Below are 16,682 nucleotides of genomic sequence, written 5' to 3' on the forward strand. Positions count from 1 at the left end.
GAAACACAAGTGAACCCAGGTAAAAGAAGGGATTAGAAACACAAGCACTTGAGAAGCAGCCCACTCCCCAGCTGCCTCACTTTCTCCAGAAAGGAGGGACAACAGAAGTCAACTTCCTGTTTCATCTGTACATGTTTACCACACCCTCTCACCACAGGGATGAGAGGCGAAAGGATCCCAGGGAACCACCAGGTGAAGCAAACGGAGCCTTTTCTTCCAAGATAAACAAGAACATGCAGCCCCTTCACCACTGCATCACCACCACCAGCCCCCTCACCGTGTGTGACTGACTTACCATGAAATTTCTTGTCAAGAATCATCTGTGATAATTTCCTTTCCACATCGGCCTAAAATCAAAGCATATGATTAAAGGGACCAGCATCCACTAGTCAGAGATCACAGAGACATGAAAGCCTTGTATAAAAGGGTCTTAGGCAAATGGATTGAAAATAAAACAGCAACAATGCAACTTCAGCTCTGAGCCCATGGTCCTGGTTCCCACTGTGAAGCTTGGGGGGCTTCTGAACAAGGCCTAGTGCATGTAAATGGCAGCCCCTCCACTTGCCCCTCTCCCCATCCCTACCCCCAAGATAAGCTCAGGGCTCCTTACCTTGGAGAGTTTGATGAGGCTAGATATGTGTTCAATCTAAAAGGAAAGGTAAAAAGACACCAACAATGAAGCTTTTACTTTTGCCTCTAATACTGGGGTAGGGGTGGTGCTATATCCTGAAATCCTGCCAAGTGTCTCTGTAGGGCCAGATTCTCTTTAGCCGTGCTTAGGTCTCTCGCGCTCGGTCCAGGTGCCTGTCCTACATCACTGCAGACAATGAACACATTCCCGTCTCACACCCAGAACAGAGAGCATTTACCACATGCGAGGCAACTACAAAAGGACAAGACTGTGCTGCACAGGGGCAACCCCACCAGTCCTCTGCCCCATAGCATCCCTCTCCTCGATTCGCATCCTCTATCAAGAAAATCCCAAGCTCTTGGAGTCTCTTGCCCACCAGGCACACCCTTGGAAGTGAGCTCCCATCTCAGATAGATGTGGGAAGGGAGGGGGCTAGAGTGAGGATGTCCAGCCAGAAACCCCCTCCCACTGGAGAGTCCCCAAGAGGGTTCTTACCTGTACTCGGGAAAAAGGCTCAATGACTCGGATGAGATTCTGTTCCAGTAAGTTGTCATACAACTTGGCCAAGTGCGTGCTGATGATTGGGTCATCCCGGAGCTCTGCCCGGTAATCCGTCAGGGCCTGCCAAGAGAGCCAGCATTGGCCAAGAGAAGGACTGGAAAGTCACACTACTCACAGCTATCTAAGTTGTGTTCTAGCCCTTGTAACTACATGGTTGACTGAAGTTCTGGAGGATTTGGGGAGATGGAAGAACAGCCATAAGAGAAGGCAGAAGAAAAGGAACATCGGAAGTAAAAGGCGGGAGTTCCTGTCGTGGCGCAGTGGTTAATGAATCCAACTAGGAACCATGAGGTTTCGGGTTCGATCCCTGCCCTTGCTCAGTGGGTTAAGGATCCGGCGTTGCCGTGAGCTGTGGTGTAGGTCGCAGACGTGGCTCGGATCTGGCATTGCTGTGGCTCTGGCGTAGGCCGGTGGCTACAGCTCCGATTCGACCCCTGGCCTGGGAACCTCCATATGCCATGGATGCAGCCCTAGAAAAGGCAAAAAGACAAAAAAAAAAAAAGAAGAAGTAGTAAAAGGCATCCTAGGCACCATCTTTCCATCCCAAAGCCTCACGCTGACAGCTCAAACCATGTAAGCCCCAAGAGCAGCTCAGCTTGCAAGCTAAATTAACTGCACAAGCAGGTCTCAATATGTATATCACAGAACATGGCTTCTGTGGGGGAGGTGGGGGATGGGTTTGAAGTTAAATAATGGGAAATACTGAATTCTACAGCTAGCTCTTGGGGGTTTATCAGCACAGTGTATGGCTGCAGTTGCCAGAAAACAAAAGCACCTTTCTAATTTTGTTTAGTCCCAGTGTTTCTCAGATATCCGACCACAGACCCTTTTTAAAAATTCCTAATAGAAGTGTTCCATTAAACATCCCAAACTCTGGGATGAAGTGATCTAGACTCTTTGTTTACTCAGGTATGTGATTTATTTACCTTTAGTTATGGTCTCAATATCCCAGCCTCAGGTCAGCTATGCTATAAGGTGTTAAGAGAAGCAAGCAAGTCATGCCAACTAAGGAAATGAAATTGGCAAGAAATCTCCAGGAAGGTAATGAATCTTGGGGACAGTCAGAGAACCACATGGTTTAGTTTCTGTCCACAAAATTTTCCTTCCTGGATCTACGCTGTTTTCAAGTTGGTCTTTATACTCAGACTGTGAGGAGAGAGGCTCAGAAAAGTATATAAGTCTCACCCTATGGCTTAGACAAGTTTTTCCCCTTTCTAAACCTTTACAAACAGAGTGAAAGGCACAGGAGGCAAAGCAAGCTTAGAACTTCATCCTAAGGAACTGTCTTTCAGCCCAGATGCACACATCAAAACTCCTCTTCTGTCCACAGAGGAGAAACCGACCTGGCATTTCTGGAGCAGAAGAAAGGCCTAAGACCATGTTGTACGGAGCAAGCACTAGGCCTGGAGTCAGAACCTGGCACGCATTAGCTGTGTGACTCTGGCATCCTCTTTTTTTCTTTTTCTTTTCAGGGCCGCACCCTTGGCATATGGCGGTTTCCAGGCTAGGGGTCTAATCAGAGCTGTAGCCACCAGACTACGCCAGAGCTACATCAACACCAGATCCAAGCCACATCTGCGACCTACACCACAGCTCACGGCAACAACGGATCCTCAACATCCTTAACCCACTGAGAGAGGCCAGGGATCAAACCTGCAACCTCATGTTTCTTAGTCCGATTGTTTCTGCTGCGCACGTCGGGAACTCCCTGGATTTAAACCCCTCCTTAAATCCCAGCTTCCCCAAGCGTAAAGTGCAGGTATGAGGTTTGTGGTGAAAAATCAAGTGAAAGGAGGAGGACAGAACTTTCTGAAACTGAAAGGTACCGTATATAAACGAGGTATCACGACTCAACAAGCTTCGCTGTACAGAAGTGCTTAACTACTTCCGGGTTTTGATACTGTACTACAGTTAAGATGTAACCTTTGGGGAAAACGGGGTGAATGGTACATGGCAGCACTCTGTACTATCTTTGCTACTTCTTATGAAACTGTAATCATTTACAAATAAAAAGGTTTTTTCAAAAGTACTTAAATGCCCCTCTCCTCTACCCCTTCCCTACCATTACCCAGTACCATGCTTACCTTTTCAAAATCTGCCAGTGATCTGTTCTTGCTGGCCTGAGCCACACATTTTAATGCTTCTGTCTAGAATAAAGAGAAAAATAGTGAAAGGGATCTATTCTGCCACCCCAACAAGTCTCGTAAGAAACATGCTATGTATCTATACAACTTCTGGCTACGAAGAAGAAGCTGGCCCACCACTGCTCCTGAGAGGCCGGGGAAGAGCTGGAGGAATACCACACTATGTCACCAGTTTCCCTTTGAAAGCTGACGTGGTTTAAAGATACTAGGAAATAGGGAGTTTTCTAAAAACGGACTTTGATAAAGCATTCTCCAAAGATGACAAACTAAAAGGGAAAAATGGCCAGAGAAGTGTGATTTCTTTCCCCCTCCTCCAAGATTCCCTATGTCCACCCCCCCGAGATGCCTTCCCGCCCTAAGACCTGATCACACCTGTGCTTCATCTAGACTCATTCTGCTGGGTCTAGCGCAGGGCACAGACCAAGGGTTACTTTCACCAGGGGTGAGACATCAAAATTCTACATGTAGGAGTTCCCGTCGTGGTGCAGTGGTTAACGAGTCCGACTGGGAACCATGAGGTTGCGGGTTCGGTCCCTGCCCTTGCTCAGTGGGTTAACGATCCGGCGTTGCCGTAAGCTGTGGTGTAGGTTGCAGACGCGGCTCGGATCCAGCGTTGCTGTGGCTCTAGTGTAGGCTGGTGGCTGCGGCTCCGATTCGACCCCTAGCCTGGGAACCTCCATATGCCGCGGGAGCGGCCCAAGAAATAGCAAAAAAGACCAAAAAAAAAAAAAAATTCTACATGTTATACTGCCTGTTAAAACCCCAGAGTGCTGAAAGTATAATAAAGCGTTGAGGGGCAATTTCTAACCTGCATATAAAAGGCATCTGACCAAGCTAAAAAGTCTCCACTCTGCAAGAACTCTAAAACATTCACCTTTCTAGAGATGGGCCTGAGTCCTTCTTGAAAGCTGTCATCAAGGTACAAAGGACCAGAAGGACTCCTCTTGTACTAGCCTATGTACTTAAACAAGGAGAGTGTGTCTTATTCAGCAGACTTTTTAAATGGTGCAAAGCAAATCATTAGTGTAGTTTGTCTTCAGCATTTGTTCTATAGGCGAAACAAATGTCATGAGAGAAGCCTGAAACTTAGAGGCAGATAACCCAAGTTCAAAATCTGGCTTCACTGTTGCTAGTGACCCGACCTTGTTCTGGACACTTGACCTCTCTTAGCCCATCTCCTCAACTCTAGCTCTAGACATGATCACGAGTCTTTCACTACGGTAATAAGCAATATTCTTTTGGTCAAAACTAGGAGCTGATCTGAAATTTTTTCTCATGAAAAGCCAATTAGGGCCACTTGTATAAAAGGAAGAAATCATCTGTTGTGGGACATTCTGCCACAGATATAGGAAGACAGCCAGTGTGTCTGCTTAGAGACAACTGCGTCTGAAATCTAGAAAGATTACTTTTACTTTACTAGTGACAGTCAAAGTACAAAGAAGTGATGATGCAGACATCCAAGACATCATCGTTACACAGCTCACACTCTTACCTACTCAGCCACAGAAGGCACCACAACGAAGAGCTACCAACCATCAAGGCCTCTTCTTGCACCGCACCCACAATTCAGGATAGGACTGGAATGGGACTCGTACGAAAAGCACTCGAAAGAGTCATCGAAACCCAGTTTCTGCACCAAGCAATCTGACCCTTCTAAAGACATGTGCACCAGCTCATACCAGGCTTCAGACTCTTGGAGAATCTAAGGTGTCATATATTCTGCACATTACATTTGCAAGCCAAGATCAGAGTAGATAGACTTTCTGGTCAAAGCTAAATGCAACCTAACTCAGTGCAAATGCTACAGTTCAAGTCTGAGTTCTCTAAGTTCCTCAAACCACCTGAAACCCACAAGAGCACCAAACTTTTCAGGCCAAGGATCAGTAATACAAGAAATACACTGAATGAGCTTAAGGGAAAGGGTTGGGGGAGAGAATGAAGAGCAGAATGGAGACCTGAAGAGCATGGTCTCACCGAACACTGTGTCTGACAACACGCTGCCTCAGAGTGAGCAGCCATCAGAACTGTGGTCAAGGCATCCCCTACCTGCCTCCCCGCATACCGAAGTGCAAGCTTCCCGCTCACCAAAGCCTGGACATCTTCTGGGCTAGAAAAAAAAGACATACTTGGTCAATTGCTCCAGGAATGTTTCTAAGTATATTGAGGCAAATTTCTTTTTCTCTGCAAAGACTCTCCCCACAGAGGTAATCGGCCCCCGCCTCTAAACCCACAGCCCCTCACACCACTGAAACAAGGCTTTCTCCACTCTGGGCTCAGTGCTGAAGAGCAGAAAAGGTCCAGCATCAAGAAGAAAGCCACATTGAGTTCCCGTCGTGGCGCAGTGATTAACGAATCCGACTAGGAACCATGAGATTGCGGGTTCGATCCCTGCCCTTGCTCAGTGGATTAAGGACCCGGCAGTGCCGTGAACTGTGGTGTTGGTTGCAGGCGCTGCTCAGATCCCACGCGGCTGTGCCTCTGGCGTAGGCCGGCGGCTACAGCTCTGATTCGACCCCTAGCCTGGGAACCTCCATATGTCGCGGGAGCGGCCCTAGAAAAGGCAAAAAGACAAAAAAATAAATAAATAAAAGAAGAAAGCCACACTGAACTTGCCACCAGTAATAGACCCAACAGGCAAAATGTAAGTATAAATCAAATGCCAGTATAACAGGTCTTGTTAAAACACAACCCCTGTATAATCCCAAGATTCAAAAAGAATCCCAGCCAGTAACTCATTAATTCCCAAAAGAACATGGATAAATTCTGTAGAATTCTTTATAAAAGGATCCAGCTTCCTACTTGCCAGTGCCGCCTTTTTCAAACCTCTCCCTAACTTCTCCTCAAAGCCAGCCCCGTTCTGGGTGGACTGATGGCTGGTGGTGATCATGCCCTGGCCTTCTGTGCTGTGCTCAGCACCTCTCTGGACAGAATAACTGAAGGATGAAGAGAACACCCAGAGGGGGAAAGAGATTTCTAAAATCTGTCTCCCCGACTCTGAAAGACTAGCAAGCAAAGGTGCTCTAGATTACCTTTGCTCCTCCCACTCCACTCAACCAGCCCCACGAGGTGGTGACTGCTGCTTCTAGAAGTGGCCAAACTTTTCTGCCATGGCAGAAAAACCTAGATGAAGGGCTTGAGTTCTCATATCCCAAAGTTAATGTGCACCTACGTGTTGAGCATGATTTTGCACAGCAACATGTACTTCAGAGACGTGATGGCCTTGGGGCTATCGATGGAGTCATAACCCTCAAATGCCTCATAGAAATATGAGTATGCAGTTTTCCAATCCTTCTCCTCTGCTGCATGGATAATACCTGGGCAGTGAAAAGAAAAGAGGAAGAACCAAATGAAATAACAGAAGCATAAAACAGAACAGCTGGGAAGGGCTTCAGAAATCTAGCCCAACCTTATCTATTATCTACTTACTGATGAGGTCAGGAAAGAATAAAGGACCTGCTCAAAGTCACTGCCATCTAGTGGCAAAGCTGGGATTAGAACTCAAATCTTTAGCCAATACTAAGTCCAAAGGAGCTAGAGACCTACCTACAGGGGATCCTAAAAGCTGCATACAGTAACATCTTTTCTCAGGCTTCTCGCCACCACAGCAGTCCTTCTGCCACCACGAGAAAAGGCCACGCTTACCTTCCCTGGCATCACCTTCACAGGTCAGCAAGCTGGCCCAAACATCCCTGGTCTGCCCAAATTACCAGTTGTAATAACATCAATCATATCTTAAAGACAGCTTTTTTAAGCCTGACATTTTTATATGTAAGCAGCTATCATGGAAAAATTAAAAAAAAAAAAAAACCCAAGCTTTTATATTCTCATTGCAAATATTGGTCATTTATAGATGTACTTCTGCCTTGATGCAGTCGGTATATGGATTTCATATGCCAAATCCATGAACTTAATTGTACACAGGTAAGCAGTATTTCCTTAGGCTGATACACCACCCTTCATCTAACCAATTCTCTACTGTTTAGAAATTGGCTTATTCCAAATAACCCTAACTTTGACTAAACCTGCTATTACCTCCAACTTATGCTATCACTTAGGATGACATGAAAATTCGTTCTTTCTAGCCTGGAAGGCATCTAGGCCCTAAGATTCTCTACATCAGTTCGAACTCTACCTCGGTCCCATCCATCCCATCCACTTGTTTACCACAGGGCTTCCCAGTATTTTCACATTGAGGTACACGCAGAAAGAATTCAGCATGCTGGAGTGAAGGATTAAACTGCTTACATACGACCTCAGGGCATCAATGGTTCAGCACACTTTTCATCCACCTGTGACACCCCTGTGTGCCTGGCAGGCCAGCTGGGAACTTCCAACTTAATAACCATTACAGATATGCCATACCCCGGGTACTTTTACCCTACCCAAAATGCCTCCCATTTTGAGGCTGAAGGAATCAGATCCTTCTCCACCTACTGTTCTTAACTACAGAGGCCTGGAGAAAACTCACCCTCCTCCTCTGCAGCCAAGGAGACCTCCCTCGAAAACATTCAAAAAACTATTTACACTGCTAAATTAAATGAGACAAATGTCCCTTTTCCCATTCCTTCCAGTCCAGAGATAGAAAAGAATAGACTACACCCAAAATAAGACTGGTTTAAAAAAAAAAAAGGCAAAATAAGGCCCAAGAACTGATATACTGCTTTCCCAAACACATGAGCAAATAGAGAACACATTAGGTCTACAAGCATCACAGCTGGCATATGAGGTTCATTATCTAAAAAAACAAACAAACAAAAAAAAGACTGTTATACAAATATTAACAAGGGCCTACCATGTGCCAAGCGCTGATATAACTACTATAGAGGAAGTAAATATGAGTAAGACCATCTAGGAGCTCACAGTTTCAGAGTGGTCATCAAAACAAAAACAAGGAGATCAGAACCATACGTACAAAAGAATATACCTTTCATAGGGAAGTCCAAAGTAAAGAAGGCACTGAAAAGGGTTCATAGAGGAGACACGTGAGGTGGCTCTGGAAGGATGCATGGGAGTTTGCCAAGCGACAAGTGGAAGCAGAAGACATAATACATAAAAAGCATAGGAGGGTACAATGGGACCAGCAGCATCTCTGCAGCACCAGCACACAGGTTCAACCCCCAGCAGGCACAGTGGGTTATAGGGTCCAGCGTTGCTGCAGCTGTAGCTGCAGCGTGGGTCACAGCTGTGGCCTGGATCTGATCCCTGACCCGGGAACTCCATATGCCAAAGGGCAGCCAAAAAGGAAAATAAATAAATAAATAAAGGCACGGGAGCAGGAACACACGAAGTCATTTGGTGACTAGGACTAAGATTCAGAGTTGTGCACGAAAAGGAAATGTGTGTCTTCCTTTTGAATATGTCACTCAAGTAAAACAGGCTGGCGATAGTGGGGAACCACTGGAAACTTTTTTAACAAAAGAGTTACACAACCAAATTTGTGTTTCCGAAAAATGACTTCAGGACCCACACGAGGATGGATTGGGAAAGTGACCAGGGACAGTTAGATCGGTCAAAGACCACTCCGGTGGTCCAGTGGTATTAATCAGAACAGTAACTGTAGAGATGGAAAATACAGGGCAGCTGTGGAGACAGACTCCACCTGATCTGGCAACTGATTGACTATGAGGGGTGAAGGAGAGGAAGGGAGTCTAAATTACTACAAAGACAACAGCTTGAGCAACTGAGTCAATAATGATACCAGCACTAACTAAAACAGGAAATTGAGAAAAGCACAGCTTAAAGGGCGAAGGGTTAGATAATGTTGGTTTCTGATGTGTTGAGATTGAGGTCCATGGGACACTTAGGTTTGGAATTTAGGGTGGCAAGCTACTGGAGATCTAGATGAGACCGTTCATGTGTCACACTGCAGCTAAAGCCATGGGAGAGTATGGGATGAGACAGGAAACGGGAGTGAGGGAGAGAAAAGCACACAAAAACAACACTGAGGAATACCCACACCTAACAGGCAGTCAGAAGAAAGAGTGACTGAGGATAAACAGTCAAGGGAGGAGAACCAGGAAGGCTGTGATGTCAAAGAAACCTAGGGCATTCAATGGGGTGAAAACCCGCCCCCCCAAAAGTCAGAGGTTAGAGGGGAGTTACTGTCTTTCAAGAAGTCAAACACAAACACCCAAGTAACGATATTTGTTTAACTTTTCCAAGATACTGGACAGAAAAGGAGATGACAGCAAGTTAAAAAGGATAGAGGGCCGTGCTTTTTCAGCTGGGGCAGTTCAATGACTGAGAAAGATCCAAACGGAAAAGAAAAACTAGACTTAGAATTGAAAAACCAAAGACTCAAAAAGGACAGATAGAGGGATCACTCTAGCAGTTCCCATCATGGTGCAGTGGAAACAAATCGACTAGGAACCATGAGGTTGCGGGTTCAATCCCTGGCCGTGCTCAGTGGGTTAAGGATCTGGCATTGCTGTGGCTGTGGTGTAAGCCGGCAGCTATAGCTCTGATTAGACCCCCAGCCTGGGAACCACCACATGCCGTGGGATGGGCCCTAAAAAGCACACACAAGCACACACATACACACACAAGGATCACTCTAAATAACAGGTAACAATAGATAGTGATACAAATTCTGCGGAGGAAAAAGAAATAAAGACGGTTCACATAAAAATGGCTTCTATCTACTCTGAGAAATAAGATACAAATTTGTAAAGGAAGAGGGCATAACGAAGAGTGACTTAAAGATAGTACCAATGTTTGGGCAGTACCTATGGTACTGCAGGTGATGAGAGCTTACATTCATCATTTCATTTACTCCTCACTACCATCCTATGAAAAGGTATAATTACCACCATTTCACAGATAAACTAAAATAAATTAGCTTGCAGAAACAAAATTTCAACCTAGAAAAGTCACTTTCCAGAGCTTCTGCTCTTAACCTCTGAATGACAAAACACACCATTTGATACAATACCCAAGAGGCAAGTACGGCAGCTATTACCTCTTTTACAAAAGTTTCACATGGAAACAAAGATTGCAAAGAGGTGACAGCCAGGCTTAAACTAGTCCTCTGCCTCCAATTCCAATGTCCTTCAATAATGATAATAAATTATAATTTAACAAAAACTGCTAACTATAATAAAAAGTATTCTACTGCCAACCCATGGTCTCCTAGCCCCAACATTCACACACTCCAACAGAAAGCAATCCACAGAGTTCCCTGGTGGCCTAGCAGTTAAGGATCCAGCATTGTCACTGCTATGGCTTGGGTTGATCTCTGACCCAGGAATTTCTGCATACCACGGTGCAAGAAAAAAAGGGGCAGCAAGCAATCTACTACATTTGATTGAAATGGAGGCTTAGGGGGTCTTTCATCAGCCTTGAAACTGAGACCCTTTAGAAAAGTCAAACCTCTTTTACAAAGGTCTCCAAGTGACGAGAGACTTGGATTGGTCCAATCCTGGAGAGAAGTGCAGAAGCGCTACCACCATGAGTAAGTTACTAAGACGGAAGTTAAGGGAGAGCTTTTTCCCCCCACCCCTGCTTTTTAGGGCTGCACCCGAGGCATATGGAGGTTCCCAGGCGAGGGGTCGAATCGAAGCCAGAGCAACGCCAGATCCAAGCCACATCTGCAACCTACAGCACAGCTCACAGCAACGCTGGATCCTCAACCCACTGAGCGATGCCAGGAATCAAACCCAAATCCTCATGGATACTAGTCGGATTTGTTTCCGTTGCACCACAACGGGAACTCCAAGGGAGAGCTTTTTAAACCTAAGTGAAACCTCTCTGTAGTGTTGGCTTTAACACACAGGTTGCCTGGTCAACCACAGATTAAGCATGTTCTTAACATATTTTAGGCAGTTAGTAGTAAGTGAATAGAAGTAGGGCAGCTGTTAGAAAGGTAACCTCCCAACTGGTTTCTCTGAGGAAGCTTGAGCCAAATCAGTCATTTTATTCTCTAGCCCTAACCCCCATTCCTTTCACCTGTGAGGTAAGGTGAGCTTTAAGAACACAACCCACAAGTAGCTAAGGGTGTTACCTGACTGCATATCCAAGTGGCCTGCAACTTAGGGGGGCAGTAAATGGCATTTGCTGTGGTTCGAGCAGAGGTTAAGGCAGCTCGGGCTTTTGGCAGGTTACTCAGGGCATGGTATGTTTTGCTTTCTAAAAGCTGTACTTCCACCAAAAGGGCTTTGTCATCCATCTTTTTCAACTCCCGCAGCAACTGAGAACCTGAGGAGAGAAAAAATATATACCTCTTTGTCAGCCATTATCTTAATACCTCCCCCTTCTCTCACCCTCATAAGAACAGTCACAATAAAGAAACCTACCAGAACTCAAAAAGAAGTTATCTATTTACAAGAATTAAATTTTTTGCTAATGTGCCATCTTCCAATAGAGAAACACAGGCCTCTTTGAAGCCTTTCTGCATACAAAGGACATCAGCGCCAAGTCCGACAGGCTTACTCCTGCGAGTTGAATGCAGCGGGAATCCCCACCCAGAAAATGCTGAAACTACCTACCCAATTCAGAGAGGCATCTGATCTCACTCTCTTCCTGTCCAGCAATCACAAGACAATATAAGAAACACCAGGCACTAGGGCTGGTGGGGTAAAGGAAAGCGTTTTGGATATACTAATGCTCTGCAAATACACCTCTTCCCCAGGCTCAACATCATTAGTTTAGTCATTAGGAAATGTAAATCAAAACCAAAACAAGATACTACTTCACTCACTAAGATGGTTAAAATTAAAAAGACAATATTAACAAGCATTAGTGAGGATATGGAGAAACTGGAACCCTCCTCATACACTGCTGGCTGAGAATGTAAAATGGGACAGCCACTTCTGGAAAACAGTTTGGCAGTTCTGCAAAAGCTCAATAGAGGAGTTCCTGTCATGGCTCAGCGGCAATGAACCTGACTAGGATCCACGAGGACTCGGGTTCGATCCCTGGCCTCTCTCATTGAGTTAAGGGTCCAGCATTGCCATGAGCTGTGGCGCAGGTCGCAGACATGGCTTGGATCCTGTGTTGCTGTGGCTGTGGTGTAGGCCAGCAGTTGCAGCTCCAATTTGACCCCTAGCCTAGGAACCTCCATATGCCATGGGTACAGCCCCAAAAAGCAAAAAATAAATAAATAAATAAATAAATAAAAAATAAAAAGGCTCAACAGAGTTACCATATGACTCAGCAATTCTACTCCTGGGTATAGACCCAAAAGAAAACCATGTCCACATAAAACCTGTTCACAGCAGTATTCATAACAGCCAAAATGTGGAAACAATCTAAATGTCCATTAACTGATTAAAGAATAAATAAAATGTGGTACAGCTATACAAAGGAATATTACTTGGCAATAAAAAGGAATGAAGCACTGCTATATGCTACAACATGGATGAACTCTGAAAACATTATGCTAAGTGAAAACAGCCAATCACAAGACCACATGCTGTATGACTCCATTTATGTGCAATGTCCAGAAAAGGCAAATCTACAGAGGCCTATCTCTGCCTGCCTTCCAGGGAAGGGGGTCAGGCAGAGAGGATGGATGGGGAATTAACGGGAAATGACAACTGAGAGGTACAAGGTTTCTTTGAGGAGTGATGAATATATTCTGAAATCAGAGGGTGCTGACAGTTGCACAACTCTGTGAATATACTAAAAACCACTGTACAATTTTAAAGGGTGAATTTCATGGTCTGTGAATTCTATCTCAATAAAACTATTTTTTTTAAATGCTACTATTTATTTGAACCTATGAAATTATCATTTTTGCAGGATAAGAATTGAATACTGGCAATTTTTTCAACTTAACGGACTATAAAAGCCATGTTCTTCTATCTGGGAAAAACAGTCTAGATCTATCCATTAATTTTTTAAAAAGCAGCAGGCAAAAATTTCAGGGTGTTTAAAGGCCAAAAGGAGAAGTCTTTAGTCAGGTTTCATATGTATTTGCACCCGACTAATTGCCTGATCTTTACAATAGACTTTAAGGTTGGTTATGTAAACGTGACAGCGAACACTTGCAATCTGACCCTTTTGTTCTCTAAAGTTGGCAGACAGTAGTTTCTTGGAACTTCTAAATGGCATTTTTCTATGACAGATTCAATAAATGTAAGCCACTTTAAATCCTTCTTAAAAGTAGACAGAATATAAATCATTAATATGCAACTAAGAGTAGCCAGGTTCAGAATACCTTCATTTAGCCAGTTAAGATGCCTTATTAGCTTCTGCCAACTTACTTACCCAAATGCAATGCTTCCTGGTACCTCTTGGTATCAAAGTACAAAGACACCAGTCTTGCCTAGGAAAGAGAAAAGGCATTGACTGATGGAAAGGGAGGGGGAAAAAAGCCAAAGAAAGAAATCAAAGATTGGCAGTCACAGAACCGTTACTGTTGAATATTCAAGTCCTGATGATAGCATCAAATTCAGTCTAAAAAATCATCTAGCCCATGGTATTATCTCTTCCCATGGCCAGCCACTGACTGTTGACCATGTTGCTGCTTACTTCTCTGAGCCAAGCAGCAGGTCTCTCAAAACTTCAACCAGAGCAATTCTCACGAGTGAGACTACTACCAATAATTTTGGGTGCCCGAATAATACAGAAGTTCCTGAAAACACTTTTCATCAGGATGGTGTTACTTATATTCACAGTCCAATTAAATGCCTAGAGACCTGAAATCAGTACTCAAATACACATACCTCCAAAGCCTGGCGTAAGAAAGTTCTTTTTTCTGATTTGGCCCATTCGATGCACTCTAAACACAATTCGACCTGCAACAGGAAGAGACAATACATGCAACATTATGGCCTCGCATTTTTCTCACAAACCTTGCTCGGGAGAACAGCTTTCACTTCCTCCTATGTATTACCTATGTCACTCTCATCACTGTCTCAGTGGCATGCCTAGATCCACAGTATCTCAACATGTAACGGTTTTATCATAAGGGAAAATCAAAGTGGCTTTTTATTTATTTATTTTTGTCTTTTCTGGAGCCGCACCTGCGGCATATGGAGGTTCCCAGGCTAGGGGTCGAATCGGAGCCGCAACCACTGGCCTACACCACAGCTACAGCAACGCCAGATCGGAGCCGTGCCTGCAACCTACACCACAGCTCATGGCAACACCGGATCCTTAACCCACTGAGCAAGGCCAGGGATCGAACCCGCAACCTCATGCTTCCTAGTCGGATTTGTTAACCAGTGAGCCACGACGGGAACTCCTCAAAGTGGCTTTTTACACACAAAGTATCTTTGTGCTTAGATTGTGTTACTCTGGAAAAGAGCTTCATCTTCAAGAGTCCTCTTTTACTTTCCCAGAAGGTACCCAGAACTTCCAACATATGTAGCCCTAGAATGTAGATTTCTATGATGGCTGAGAAATTGTTAAAACAGAGATTTCTCCCTGAATAGTAACAGTAATGTGTTAATGTGAATACACTGGTCATAAAGGGGACAAAACACTCAGCCTGGGCACAAGTGTCTTATTCCTAATAGTTGCTTGTTAAGACTCAAAAGGCCCAGCCGGCCCTTCCCTTTCAGATTCTAAAAAGTGCAAAAGACAAGTCTCACCGCAACACAGTAAACTTAGGTTGTATTCAGAGGAGTAAAAAAGAAATTCCAATTAGGCTAACATTTAAAGGGCCCTTTACGCTTTCTTTAAAGGCACTATGAATCCCCAGTTCTATGTGCTACCCACACAGTAATGTACCATGCAAAGTAACTAACTTAAAGTAGTGTTCCACGCTAGATGGTCGGCATGCCATCAGGTATCCTTGCCATAGCAGCTTTGACAAGGACATCTTAAGTGCTACAGATCTTGTATCACTCTATCACTGCATGTTTTGTATTAAGATTCACAATCAGAGCATAAGATAAAAACAAACTGAGCTCTCCAGGAAACTAACTGCTAATACAACAAGTTTTTATATAAATCCAAAATTCTCTTAAGAAACGTTATAAGGAGGGAAAAATAAAGGGACATAATCCACACTGATAGATCCTTTGCCTTCAGGTCCTAAATCCAAGCTCAGTAGATGAATGACATTACATGGAATTTGGAGGAATCAATCACTGGTAAGAGAGTTAATGAAATATTTAAAACTCACTGGAGCCCCCTAGTGGCTATTTAACCACCAACTCTAAACTCAACTGCCCTCATAAAATAAACTCTACAAAAATTAAAAGCAAGTCAATCACAATTTCAGAGTTTTGAGTTATGCTCCAAAAAGTCAAACTCAAAGTAAGATCACTGTTCATGACATGAATGGAACGGAAAATATTTTGCTGGATATTTTTTAACAAGAATAAGTCTTGGGAGTTCCCATTGTGGCACAGTGGAAATTAATCCAACTAGGAACCATGAGGTTGTGGGTTCAATCCCTGGCCTCGCTCAGTGGGGTAAGGATCCAGTGTTGCTGTGAGCTGTGGTGTAGGTCGCAGACATGGCTTGGATCCCGAGTAGCTGTGGCTGTGGTGTAGGCCAGCAACTGCAGCTCCGATTAGACCCCCTAGCCTAGGAACCTCCATATGCCGTGGGTGTGGCCCTAAAAATAAGCAAAAAGGGAAAAAAAAAAAAAAAGAATAAAAGTCTTCAGCCTGTGTGTCCTAGGGGGCTAAGAAATGCTTACCATCAGTTTTACCTAGCAAGCTTTTTCAGACAATACAGAAATGAATGCCTAGGCTCCTGATTCAACAGTCCAGAATGAAAGGTTGTCCATTCTAATGTACATCCTTAGTTAAGAAACTAAATTCTACTCTAGCAACTCATTTGTCTCTGTTTCCCTTAGAATCCACATGTTAAGTGACTCAACCAAGGTCACTTATTAGCTGTTGGGATCAGAATTGCACCCAACTTCAATCCAGTCTTAACAGATTCTCGTCAATACAGACATTTCTACTAGAGCAGGGAATTTTTACATGGGTTGTCTACCTGTTATCAATTACACAGTCCGTGATTTGTAATTTCTAAGACTACAGTTGATGAAACAAGTGTTTTAGTTTTAAGAAACAATTTAAAAGGACACTGTCCTTGTTATACAGCCATTCTGTTTGAGAGGCTTTGTGATTTGTTAATGCTAACAATGAGTGATCAAGGGGGAAAGGATATATGAAAAGCCCATGCTTCTGGAAGGAACCCTTACTTGAGTACAAAATCTTGACACAGTCAAAATCAGATATTTAAGTTTTAAATCAATATACTTAACCATTTTTAATGCTTTTATTAACTAAATTCCAAAGTGAAAAAATTAACTACTATTCTAAGTCTGAAATTCTCTAAAACAAAATTCCTTCCTTCCGCCGAAATAACTGTTTCAGTAACAGGATTTTTGATGTATAAGGCTTTTTAAAACGTGCTACTGTGGAGTTCCCATCGTGGCGCAG

The 16,682-nt window shown here is 44.0% G+C and overlaps 1 protein-coding gene across 1 annotated transcript in view; it reads right to left on the reverse strand.

Annotated features, from left to right (window-relative positions):
• Nucleotides 1-16,682, reverse strand: part of PSMD11 (proteasome 26S subunit, non-ATPase 11) — a 31,143-nt gene that overhangs the window by 1,884 nt on the left and 12,577 nt on the right. The window contains 10 exon segments of the mRNA XM_021067450.1: nt 296-347; nt 611-646; nt 1,127-1,252; nt 3,277-3,339; nt 5,383-5,443; nt 6,506-6,650; nt 11,336-11,350; nt 11,353-11,529; nt 13,543-13,600; nt 14,001-14,072. Of these exon segments, the coding sequence (XP_020923109.1) occupies nt 296-347; nt 611-646; nt 1,127-1,252; nt 3,277-3,339; nt 5,383-5,443; nt 6,506-6,650; nt 11,336-11,350; nt 11,353-11,529; nt 13,543-13,600; nt 14,001-14,072 (805 nt within the window).

The sequence above is a fragment of the Sus scrofa genome, chromosome 12 (genome assembly GCF_000003025.6).
Source record: "Sus scrofa isolate TJ Tabasco breed Duroc chromosome 12, Sscrofa11.1, whole genome shotgun sequence".
Taxonomy (NCBI): Eukaryota; Metazoa; Chordata; class Mammalia; order Artiodactyla; family Suidae; genus Sus; species Sus scrofa.